General features: G+C 47.1%; 1 protein-coding gene across 1 annotated transcript in view; it reads right to left on the bottom strand.

Annotated features, from left to right (window-relative positions):
• Positions 1-13,191, bottom strand: part of man2c1 (mannosidase, alpha, class 2C, member 1) — a 134,473-nt gene that overhangs the window by 68,953 nt on the left and 52,329 nt on the right. Inside the window, exons 8-10 of the mRNA XM_072493048.1 lie at positions 8,674-8,784; positions 6,899-6,991; positions 3,154-3,270 (exon numbers count right to left, since the gene is read on the bottom strand). Of these exons, the coding sequence (XP_072349149.1) occupies positions 3,154-3,270; positions 6,899-6,991; positions 8,674-8,784 (321 nt within the window). The remainder of the gene's footprint in view (positions 1-3,153; positions 3,271-6,898; positions 6,992-8,673; positions 8,785-13,191) is intronic.

Here is a 13,191-nt window from a genome sequence, read left to right as displayed (position 1 = left end):
CCGTGTCAGTGATCCTGCACGTGTATTTGGAGCCGGGGCCCCTGGGAGTCATATTTGGGGTGTCGGATCTGCCGGAGTCGCAGACGGGAGCGCGGGCAGATGTTTTAGCCTTCATCTTGTTGTTCGCTCACAGGTGGGTCCTGTTGGGGTGGAGGTCAGCTTCTCCACCCTGTGCCTCAGAGTGACTGGGGGAATCTAATGGAATTCTTACATCTTGAGAAGGTGAAATTTGCCTTCAGGGGGACAAATGAGGGGTTTGTTTATTTTGCATTTCATAGAGCTAGTTACAGTCAACTATTAAGGGGCGTGAAGGGGTTGGTGAAGGGTTTATAGTATTCAGGGTGTAATGCTTTTGTTTTGTTTTGTAAAATTTTAAAATGCTAATAATGTGACTAAAAGTACTTGCAAAAAAATCATTATGGAAAGGCTCTGTATAGCAACTGGTTTACATGCTGTTCTCGTCTGGTTAAGCTTTCCATTTCTCCTTGCAACTTCTAATGCCCTTCCATGTCGTCAGCCTCCATAGGCCGTGGCGGTCAGTGACTGTCCATGGCCAAGTCCACCATCTGCAGATCTCTCCTTGTAGCAGAGGCATCAACCTCCAACAGGCTGTGACCATTGGCCAGTGCACCATACAGAAGGTCTTTATATATACAGCTGGCATCCAACCAGTGAACCTGGCCAAGCCAGTTAGTGTATGCTTATGGAATTAGAACACTCCAGGACCTCCGAATTGGTGACCTCGTTCAGCCCAGACACAAACAACAAAGAAATGTACAGCACAGGAACAGGCCCTTCGGCCCTCCAAGCCCGTGCCGACCATGCTGCCCGACTAAACTACAATCTTCTACACTTCCTGGGTCCGTATCCTTCTATTCCCATCCTATTCATATATTTGTCAAGATGCCCCTTAAATGTCCCTATCGTCCCTGCTTCTACTACCTCCTCCGGTAGCGAGTTCCAGGCACCCACTACCCTCTGCGTAAAAAACTTGCCTCGTACATCTACTCTAAACCTTGCCCCTCTCACCTTAAACCTATGCCCCCTAGTAATTGACCCCTCTACCCTGGGGAAAAGCCTCTGACTATCCACTCTGTCTATGCCCCTCATAATTTTGTATACCTCTATCAGGTCTCCCCTCAACCTCCTTCGTTCCAGTGAGAACAAACCGAGTTCATTCAACTGCTCCTCATAGCTAATGCCCTCTATACCAGGCAACATTCTGGTAAATCTCTTCTGCACCCTCTCTAAAGCCTCCACATCCTTCTGGCAGTGTGGCGACCAGAATTGAACACTATACTCCAAGTGTGGCCTAACTAAGGTTCTACACAGCTGCAACATGACTTGCCAATTCTTATACTCAATGCCCCGGCCAATGAAGGCAAGCATGCCGTATGCCTTCTTGACTACCTTCTCCACCTGTGTTGCCCCTTTCAATGACCTGTGGACCTGTACTCCTAGATCTCTTTGACTTTCAATACTCTTGAGGGTTCTACCATTCACTGTATATTCCCTACCTGCATTAGACCTTCCAAAATGCATTACCTCACATTTGTCCGGATTAAACTCCATCTGCCATCTCTCCGCCCAAGTCTCCAGACAATCTAAATCCTGCTGTATCCTCCGACAGTCCTCATCGCTATCCGCAATTCCACCAACCTTTGTGTCGTCTGCAAACTTACTAATCAGACCAGTTACATTTTCCTCCAAATCATTTATATATACTACAAAGAGCAAAGGTCCAGCACTGATCCCTGTGGAACACCACTGGTCACAGCCCTCCAATTAGAAAAGCATCCCTCCATTGCTACTCTCTGCCTTCTATGGCCTAGCCAGTTCTGTATCCACCTTGCCAGCTCACCCCTGATCCCGTGTGACTTCACCTTTTGTACTAGTCTACCATGAGGGACCTTGTCAAAGGCCTTACTGAAGTCCATATAGACAACATCTACTGCCCTACCTGCATCAACCATCTTAGTGACCTCCTCGAAAAACTCTATCAAGTTAGTGAGACACGACCTTCCCTTCACAAAACCGTGCTGCCTCTCACTAATACGTCCATTTGCTTCCAAATGGGAGTAGATCCTGTCTCGAAGAATTCTCTCCAGTAATTTCCCTACCACTGAAGTAAGGCTCACCGGCCTGTAGTTCCCGGGATTATCCTTGCTACCCTTCTTAAACAGAGGAACAACATTGGCTATTCTCCAGTCCTCCGGGACATCCCCTGAAGACAGCGAGGATCCAAAGATTTCTGTCAAGGCCTCAGCAATTTCCTCTCCAGCCTCCTTCAGTATTCTGGGGTAGATCCCATCAGGCCCTGGGGACTTATCTACCTTAATATTTTTTAAGACACCCAACACCTCGTCTTTTTGGATCACAATGTGGTCACGCTGGACAGACTTAGGACGGTCTCCTTTGTGTCCGTGAACACCACCAGTTCAGTTGTGTGTGATGTTCAGATCATCTGGACTAACCTCCTCCACTGTTTCATCGACAGAACTACCCTTTGGGGGCAGCACGGTAGCATTGTGGGTAGCACAATTGCTTCACAGCTCCAGGGTCCCAGGTTCGATTCCGGCTTGGGTCATTGTCTGTGCGGAGTCTGCACATCCTCCCCGTGTGTGTGTGGGTTTCCTCCGGATGCTCCGGTTTCCTCCCACAGTCCAAAGATGTGCAGGTTAGGTGGATTGGCCATGATAAATTGCCCTTAGTATCCAAAATTGCCCTTAGTGTTGGGTGGGGTTACTGGGTTATGGGGATAGGGTGAAGGTGTGGACTTTGGGTAAGGTGCTCTTTCCAAGAGCCGGTGCAGACTCGATGGGCCGAATGGCCTCCTTCTGCACTGTAAATTCTATGATATCTAACTAAAAGCAAACTAACTTTGGTTACCAATACCAGGCTAATTGGTGCTTCTTCAAAATGGTGACACTCACGCACGAGCCTCCGCTAGTGTCCAAACCACAAGGCAGTCGCTTGGTAGGCATGCAACCAGGAATAAATCACATTACTGACTGTACCACCAGCCTTCACGTTACACCTCCACGGAGTTACACTCTCTAAACAGTTTCCAGTTATTTTAACGTGCACTTCGGAAATCTCCAAAGAGCAGCTCGGGCAATCGGCGGTGATTCCCACCAGAACTGAGCCACTTACCGGGAATTCATTCACCAGGTTCCAACTGAGTTTCTGAGTTAGAAAGCGTGTGATACCGCACCCCTGCATAATCTGTGGCAGCTGGGCAGAATATCCAAATGTATCTGGCAACCAGAACTATTTAAAGAGAGAGAAAGTGTTTAATCTGCATCGGGTAACATGCTTTAGCTCCGTAAATAGCTCAGTGTGCAAATGGCCTTGGTATTGAACCTTAGCAAAAAGACAAGAACCACACAACTCCCCTGTCTGTGATACACTGTGATCAGCGAGGAGGATAAACACCAATGGACTGTTTTAGCGAGTCACAGGTTCGATGTGTCTCTCAGGCAGGAAAAATTCTCAGCTGCAACAATGACATAAAATCAGGTGGGAAGAATAACCACATGGGTAAGTGACCAGAGGGCTGTAGGTGCCCCCAGCATGAGGATTCCACCATACACATTGGAGCATTACAGTCCCCCATCCCACAAACACCACGTGGGCCTGACTTGTCGGTGACGGACTTGAGTAGGATTCTCTGGCCTTGTCCGTGGCGGGACCCGTTGCGAACAAGAACGGAAAACTTGGCGCTCCAGCCAAAACTCCATTCACTCTCAGTGGCACCCGAAAACCCCAGCCGGGAACGAGGACGGAAAACTTTGTGTTTAGTGGCAGTTGTGCTTTCTTGGTGGTAGCGTCGACGTGGGTGGACCAGGACAGATTTTTGGAGATGTGCAACCCTAGGAATTTGAAACTGCTAACCATCTCCACCTCGGCCTGGTTGATGCTGACAGGGGTGTGTACAGTACTTTGCTTCCTGAAGCCAATGACTAGTTGGTCATTTAGAGCAGGAAAAACAACTTTGTAGAACATTAGCTTTCAATTTTAGAAACATAGTGAAGAACGTTGCAGAGATAAAGCATTTTTGGAGGTGTGTTTATAGTGGAAATTCCTGAGCCCCCAGTAGTAGGAACTAAGTAACTCACTGAATTCTTCGCTCACTCTAAAATCAAAGGCTGAACAGGAGGCAATTTGGCATGCTACAATCAAATATTAGTTTTAGATATCGAAGTGGCCATAGCACTTCACCGATTGTTAGACAATCTATCCCAATGTGTCTGGCAATTGCTGAGCTGGATTGCCCAAAGCAAGGCTTAAAGTTACTTAATAAAGAGACGGGCGGCACAATGGTGGTTGACATCTGCCTCACGGCGCCGAGGACCCGGGTTCGACCACGGCCCCGGGCCCGATCCCGGCCATGGATCACTGTCCGTGTGGAGTTTATAGTGGAGTTTCCCAGTGTCTGCGTGGGTCTCACCCCCACGACCCAAAAAGATGTGCAGGGTAGGTGGATTTGCCACGCTAAATTGCCCCTTAATTGGGAAAAAAGAATTGGATTTTCTAAAATATTTTTTAAATAAATAAAGAGTCTTAGGTGATACGGCATTTGGCGCCAACTCAAAGGCAGTCAGAAAAATATTTCGAGGGTTTTTAGAAAAGCACAGTGGGAAAAGGTTCTGGAAGGGTAACCCAAACGGTTGAAATGAAATGAAATGAAAATCGCTTATTGTCACAAGTAGGCTTCAAATGAAGTTACTGTGAAAAGCCCCTAGTCGCCACATTCAGGCGCCTGTTCGGGGAAGCTGGGACGGGAATTGAACCGTGCTGCTGGCCTGCCTTGGTCTGCTTTAAAAGCCAGCGATTTAGCCCAGTGTGCTAAACCAGCCCCAGGTTTATATAAACATGTGGAATAGTGCAATGGAATCTAACAGTTAGCCCAGTGAAAGAGATTGACAGAACTGTAAATAGCATCAGGTAACAGCATAAATACATGCGGGATTTAAACAACATTGTTCAACAATATGAAGGACAGTAAGAAGTCTTTCAACACCAGGTTAAAGTCCAACAGGTTTTTTTGGAATCACTAGCTTTCGGAGAGCAGCTCCTTCCTCAGGTGAGTCACCTGATGAAGGAGCTACGCTCCGAAAGCTAGCGATTCCAAACAAACCTGCTGGACTTTAACCTGGTTTTGTAAGATTTCTTACCGTGCCCACCCCAGTCCAATGCCGGCATCTCCACAATATGAAGGAAGCTCATGGAAATTTTAAGGGAAGATCAATGAAGTTGGCAAGCATTACAGAGCAGTCACTGAGGAATGAATCGGAAAAGCAGAGAATGACAGAACTGTGTTAGTTGATATAGAATTATAGAATTTACAGTGCAGAAGGAGGCCATTTGGCCCATCGAGTCTGCAGCGGCTCCTGGAAAGAGCACCCGACCCAAGGTCCACACCTCCACCCGATCCCCATAACCCAGTAACCCCACCCAACATTAAGGGCAATTTTGGACACTAAGGGCAATTTAGCATGGCCAATCCACCTAACCTGCACATCTTTGGACTGCTGGAGGAAACCGGAGCACCCGGAGGAAATCCACGCAGACACGGGGAGAACGTGCAGACTCCGCACAGACAGTGACCCAAGCCGGGAATCGAACCTGGGACCCTGGAGCTATGAAGCAATTGTGCTAACCATAATGCTACCGTGCTGCCCTGTGAAGCACGTAAACACAAGACATGGTAAGAATTTGGAGTTTGTTGTCCAGTTGGCTTGTTCCCACATAAAATCACTTCCAACTCTCAATTAAATCAGTCTTCTCCCATGCACCATACAATTATGTTTTTTTTTAAAAATGGGATTAAAGTAGAATTTGACTCTTCTTTAAAATGAATTTAGAGTATCCAATTCTTTTTTTTCCCAATTAAGGGAAAGTTTAGCGTGGCCAATCCACCTACCCTGCACATCTTTGGGTAGTGGGGGTGAGACCCACGCAGACACAGTGGTTAGCACTGTTGCTTCACAGTTCCAGGGTCCCAGGTTCAATTCCCGGCTTGGGTCACTGTCTGTGTGGAGTTTGCTTCTTCTCCCCGTGTCTGCGTGGGTTTCCTCCGGGTGCTCCGGTTTCCTCCCACAGTCCAAAGATGTGCAGGTTAGGTGGATTGGCCGTGCTAAATTGTCCTCAGGTTAGGTGGGGTTACTGGTTTACGGGGATAGGGTGGAGGGGAGGGCTTAAGTGGGTGCTCTTTCCAAGAGCCGCTGCAGACCCGATGGGCCAAATGGCCTCCTTCTGCACTGTACATTTTGTGATCCCACGGGAAAAATATGAAAATTCCACACGGACAGTGACCCAGAGCCGGGACCGAACCTGGGTCCTTGGTGCAGTAAGGCAGCAGTGCTAACCACTGCCCCACCGCGCCGCCCAGAATTTGACTGTGCCCGAAGATCAATTTTGTCGTCAGGAAGATTTGAAATGGCTATGTGGTGCCTCAAAGTATTGCAATGTCACCGTGTGCCAGATTTGAGTGTCCAGGACATCACGGTGGCGTCGTGCGCTTAATTGGAAAAAGAATTTACTCTAAATTTATAAAAATTTAAAAAAAGATTTGAGTGTCCAGAGTGCTTTCAGAAATGGCGCAAGAGGAAACTACACCCATTCGGGCAAGGGGCTGCTGTAAAAATAAGTTACCATTTGCACCAAAAGTATGAAGAGATGTACATTGATTCGGTTGGAGGCATTGAGGGATTCCTGCAGTGCCTCTCAAAATGGCTATTTTTATCCCTCACTGAAACAAATCTTTGCACAGCGTAACTGTACACATGTTCAACTAGACGACATCGAAATTCCCTTTTGATGATTCATATTTACACGGTAACTTTTCGGAAATTACTTTCCACCGGAAGTCTCCGTTGCCATGACAACTACCCACCTCACAGCAATACTTCCCAAACTCCTGTTGGAAGAATCGTTGACCCTGGAGGAACTGTCGCACCATGGATTCACCAGAAGGGAGATTTCCATCCTGCAAAAACCTGTACGTTAGTGCGCCCTGCTGGCCAACTTTGCGACTGCTTCATAATCAAAATAAAACAGAAGCGCAACCAGTCGTTGCAACATAAATTCTTGAATGTACATTAATGATAACTTTGGTTGACAAATACAAGTGTTCATTTTCTTGCTGGTTGTAAAACTTTGGAGAGTAATGCAGTACTGAAGATCAAACATGCTGTGTCCCATTTCATAGAATCATAGAATTTACTGTGCAGAAGGAGGCCATTCGGCCCTTTGAGTCTGCACAGGCCCTTGGAAAGAGCACCCCACCCAAGCCCACGCCTCCACCCTATCCCCGTAACACAACCAAGGGGCAATTCAGAATGTCCAATTCACCTAACAAGCACGTCTTTCGGGACTTGTGGGAGGAAACTGGAGCACCCGGAGGAAACTCACGCAGACACGGGGAGAAAGTGCAAACTCTGCACAGTCACCCGAGGCCGGAATTGAACCCGGGTCCCTGGAGCTGTGAGGCAGCAGTGCTAACCGCTGAGCCAGCGTGCCGTCTGTTTGTACCTAATCCATTCTTCTGATTCTCAATCCTTTTTTGTTATCAAAGCTGCCTACCTCCCGGCTCCACTCACTTGCTGCTGAATTCAGGTTGACTCTTCCAATGCTCCCCTGAACAGCCTTCCAACTTTCTTAAATTTAACTTATCCAACATCTGCTGTCTGCATCCTAACTTGCACCAATCACCCACTCTGCCCACTGCTGGTCTACACCAGCTCCTGATCCACCAGCGTCTCAATATTAAAACTCTCATCATAGAACATACAGTGCAGAAGGAGGCCATTCGGCCCATCGAGTCTGCACCAACCCACTTAAGCCCTCACTTCCACCCTATCCCGGTAACCCAATAAACCCTCCTAACCCTAAAGGCAATTTATCATGGCCAATCCACCTAACCTGCACGTCTTTGGACTGTGGAGGAAACCGGAGCACCCGGAGGAAACCCACGCAGACACGGGGAGGATGTGCAGACTCCACACAGACAGTGACCCAGCGGGGAATCGAACCTGGGACCCTGGCGCTGTGAAACCACAGTGCTATCCACTTGTGCTACGTGCTGCCCATCCTCGTGTTTAAATCTTTCCGTGTCTTTGCTTCTTCCTATTCCCATCACCTCATCCAGCCCCACAAACAGCTGGGTCACTGTCTGCCCAGAGTCTGCACGTTCTCCCAGTGTCTGCATGGGTTTCCTCCGGGTGCTCCGGTTTGCAATTGCTTCAGCCTTGTCTTTTGTAACAGCAAGTTGTGCTCCAATATCATTGAGGGTAAGGACAATCATGCACTCACGGCGCCGGGTTCAACCCCAGCCCCGGGTCACTGTCCGTGTGGACTTTGCACATTCTCCCCGTGTCTGCGTGGGTTTCATCCCCGCAAACCAAAGATGTGCAGGTTAGGTGGATTGGCCACGCTAAATTGACTCTTAATTGGAAATAAAGAATTGGGTATTCTGAATTTTTAAAAAAGGTAGCAGTGGTGTGTAGCCAATGGAAAGAAGTGTATTGGAATTGTTATGTGTCTTGTGGCTAATGAAAGAGTGAAAGAGTTTATGTAGCTTGTCACCTTTTGACGAAAAGCACGAGCAGTAATGTAATGTGGACAGGAAGGGACATGCAGTGCTTTCTAATCATGGCTTTGATACCTTACCATTTCCACCCAGGTGCCTCCCACTGTAATGAACTGCCCCTTCGCAGCATACTCCTGGATTTGAGTGTACAAGACCGGGTACAAACACTTTACCCACTGCAGTTGTTGTGCCTGTTTGAAAGTGAAAGGAAATTATATCAGCTCTTGTTCGTTCTGTATGGTATCTCTTTAAGCACTCAACCCCAAAAAGAAATCAAAAAACTAATTAACGTGCATGTTTCACACTCTCTGAAGCCCCAGTGTGCTCCAAACAACAGCATGCATTTATATAGCACCATTAATATAATAAAACATCCAAAGACAATTCACTGACACAACAAAAATTGACACCAAGCCAAAGGGGAGATGTTAGGAGAAGAGATTGATAGTTTGGAAAAGAGGTAAGTTTCAAAGTGACGAAGATGAGAAAGAGGAAGAGGTTTATGGAGAGAATTCCAGAGATTAGAATCCTAGAATCTCTGCAGAAGGAGGCCATTCGGCCAATCGAGTCTGCACTGACCCTGGGAAAGAGCACCCTACCGAGGCCCAAGCCCTGACCCCAACCCCGTAACCCTACCTAACCTTTTGAACAATTTAAGGGGCAATTTAGCATGGCAAATCCACCTATTCTGCACATCTTTGGACTGTGGGAGGAAACCTGAACTCCCGGAGGAAACCCGAGCACCCGGAGGAAACCCATTCAGTCACGGGGAGAACGTGCAAACTCCACACGGTCAATTGAGACCAGAATTGAACTCGTGCCCCTGGCGCTGTGAGGCAGCAGTGCTAACCACTCTGCCACCGTGCCGCCCAAGTCTCCAGTGCTACCACTGGGATGTTGTCAGGGCCCCAAGCCTTTCCTGTATCCAGTATCTTCAGCAGTTTCTTAACACCACGTGGAGCAAATCAAATTGGCCAAATATTGGCATGTGTGATGCTAGGGGCCTCTGGAGGAGGTTGAGACTGAACTGCACGAACTGAAGATGGTTCAGTCTGGTCTTTTACTCTGATGCACTAGATTCTCCTATCATTTAGGATCGAGATATTTCTGGAGCATCCTCTTCCTGTTAGTTGTTCAATTGTCCACTGCATTCAGGGCTGGATGTGGCTTCAACTTGGCATGCAAGTATTCTTGTATTGTGGCTTCACCAAGTTGGCACCTCATTTTTCAGTATGTCGCACCTGGCATGCTCCCCTGCACACCTCATTGAACCAGAATTGAAACCCCAGCTGTATGCAAATTTCCCAGTGAGGGAGGGGCAGCACGGTGGCGCAGTGGGTTAGCACTGCTGCCTCACGGCGCCACGGTCCCAGGTTCGATCCCAACCCTGGGTCACTGTCTGTGTGGAGTTTGCACATTCTCCCCGTGTTTGCGTGGGTCTCACCCCCACAACCCAAAGATGTGCAGGGTAGGTGGATTGGCCACGCTAAATTGCCCCTTAATTGGAAAAAATGAATTGGGTACTCTAAATTTTTTTTTTTTAAATTCCCAGAAAGGGACATTATAAGGATCCTCCCGGTTTATCATCTTATTTCCTCCTTTCTTTTATTTTGCCATCCATATTTTGATCCATGGATGATTAATGAACACGTCTCTTTATCGGAATAAGCCTGTATCTTTAATTCAGGCAGAATAATCCAGAAGTTACAAGAAAGATCATGGTCCAGGTGACCGAGGATATGGGCATCAATGGAGGGATAAAGGATTGGTGGGTGGTGTTGTTAAACACAAAGAGGTTATAAAGATGCGTGGAGCGAGGCCATCGAGGGATTTAGGCAGATTAGAAATGTCAGAATTGAAGGTATGTTGGACCTTGAAGGAAGCAATGTGCCTCGGTGGGCACAGGGGTGAGAGGGGAGTGAGGTGTGATGAGGGTTAGGAGTTCCCTCTGCCAGGATCTGCGACTAAACATCCAAACTTACTCTTATAAGTAACGGCAAATTCTTGGGAGTTATGAAGACGAAGCAGAAAGTCTGGAAGCTTCCTGGGCCATATAGCACAGTGACATGAGTAAAGGAGCAAGCAAAGTTAAAATGTCACGAGAGACATTTCTTCTTTGCCGTTAATGAGGATCATATGGAAAATTAGCCGATAAAGATTGGTACGTTTATAAAGCCGGGAGTGCACCAGAAGCCGATAGATAAATCAATAACGCTCAAAATAAAACTGAAAACTTTAATCACATGCAGTTTCCTCAGGGGGTGGTGTCACTGCAGGAGGCTGGGCTGGGTTGGGTGAACTGAATGTTAACGTTAGGTTGAGTTGTAGGTTCAATTCTGTGACTGAATGAGTGTCCTCCTGTGCCATGACTGAGATAACAGTAGCAATCCCTCCGAGCAGCAATTCCGGCATCCTTAAGCTGTAACTGCAAGAAGCCACGGTTCCAGTTATTAGGCGTGCAAAATCAATGGTGTGCAGAATAATGCTGCAGGAATAGGAGAGTACAGGATGAATGAAGAGGCTTCCCTTTTAGTTCTGGGTTTATGGAGCAGCCGCACAGTCATGATGAATGTCACAGCGGGCATTTCTAGATCAAGAGGTGTGTGACTGAATGATGTATGGAGCTAGCTGTCAATGGGTTTTTGCAGCTGTTTCTCCTCCTCGGTCCCCAAATAGGCCAAGGGCAGCTGTCACAGTGCTGAACATGGCCCCTATCACCTAATTTAAAAGGATAAACAACATTCTGTGACAAGTACGGAGGTGGTAAAAACAGAAAAGTGCTGGACAAACTCAGCGGTCTGGCAGCATAAGTGGAGAGTGTAAGATACCCTTCCTGTTGATTTCCTTGTTATGGGCCAGGGTTTAGAGAATCCCAAAGTGTATCATGGAGTTCACCTGACCCACAACTTTTAATAGATTGTGGTATGGGGAGCACACGGCCCACTCTACAGGTGTGGGGAGTACACGGCCCACTCCACAGGTGGTACAGCAGAAATAGAAAAGTATTTTTTAAAGCAAAACAATGTTTATTCTATGAACTCAAGTTAACCTTTTTAAACAGACAGTGAACATCTTAGCAACCATCAATTCAAATACAACCCCCAAAGAAGACAACACTAAGTAATGCTTAAACTGTCCTTTTAACATCCAGAAGACTTAAAAACAAAACCTTTAACAGAAGCACATCAGGTTAAAGTCACTACTGAGAACATTTATAATTCTGAATTCACCAAATGATCAAGAGATAGTCTTTTGATGGCAGAGAGAACAGCAGTGCACCTGCTTGGTCTGGCGTCAGCTCCAACACTGAAAACGAAACTAAAACACACCCTGCAGCAAACAGCCTAAAACAAAAATAAAAAGCTGACAGACAGCCCAGCTCCACCCACACTCTGACATCACTGATTTTAAATAACCCATTTCTTAAAGGTACTCTCACATGACACTTATTTCCCATTTCTTTTACTTTGTCATCATCAATTTAATCCATGGATATTTAATAGACATAGGCCTTTAAGTCGAGCAGAGGAAGTAAGGAACTCAAAAGTTGCCAAATGGTACACTGTGCTTTGGAAGTGTTGCTTCTCAACAGAAAATCTCAGACCTTTCGGCACCCGAAGGAAGTCTGAACCTGCAGAGAAATCTTTGAAACCTGGATGAAGCTACAGTGAAAACCATTACAGACTGAAAACAAATATCCTCCAACTGAAATCAAGATTAAGAAAGGTGTACTGGAAGGCGCCATCTAAAACAAAGACTCGTATCCTTTTACTTTCATTATCTTACCTCCTTCTTTCCCGTGTCTTGTGTGTGTATATATAGAGGGTGTATAGAGGGTGGGGCGAGCTAAAGGGGGGGTAGGGTCGGAATTGGATTATAATTAACCAGTTGTATTTGCTGCATCTTTAAATATAGTTAGTTATTAATAAAAATTAATTGTGTTTAAATTTACAAACCTGAGAGAAGGGTGCTGCCCCCGACGATGTCACAGGCCACGATTTTGCTGATCCTGAAGCGGGACAAGGACCCGGAGCTGTGTGGGTCCTACAGGCCGATATCCTTGTTGACTGCGGCTGCCAAACTGCTGGCCAAAACTTTGTCCTCCAGGATTGAGGATTGTGTTCCGGACATTATTGGAGAGGACCAGACGGGGTTTGTTAAGGGTAGGAAGTTGGTGGCCAATATAAGGTTATTAAACGTGATCATGATGCACCCGGAAGGTAGGGAGGTGGAGGTAGTGGTCGCAATGGACGCAGAGTAGGCTTTTGATCGGGTAGAATGGGAATAGCTGTGGGAGGTACTGGGACGGTTCGGATTTGGGCAGGGCTTTGTTGACTGGGTCATGTTGTTGTATAGAGGGTCCTGTGGCAAGCGTATGGACGAATAGGACAACATTGGACTGCTTTATTCTGCACCGGGGGGCGAGACAGGGATGCCCCCTCTCCCCACTGTTGTTCGTGCTAGCTAAATAGCTGCTGGCAATTGCTCTGAGAGCTTCAAGGGACTGGTCCAGGGCGGTTGGGGGGGGGGGGGGAGAATTGAGAGGATGGGGGATATGTTTATAGAGGTGAGTTTTCCGGGTATGAGGGCGCTGGAGG

Source organism: Scyliorhinus torazame, chromosome 30, assembly GCF_047496885.1.
Source record: "Scyliorhinus torazame isolate Kashiwa2021f chromosome 30, sScyTor2.1, whole genome shotgun sequence".
Taxonomy (NCBI): Eukaryota; Metazoa; Chordata; class Chondrichthyes; order Carcharhiniformes; family Scyliorhinidae; genus Scyliorhinus; species Scyliorhinus torazame.
The sequence above is the reverse complement of the archived record's forward strand: the minus strand, read 5'-3'. Positions and strand labels throughout refer to the sequence as shown.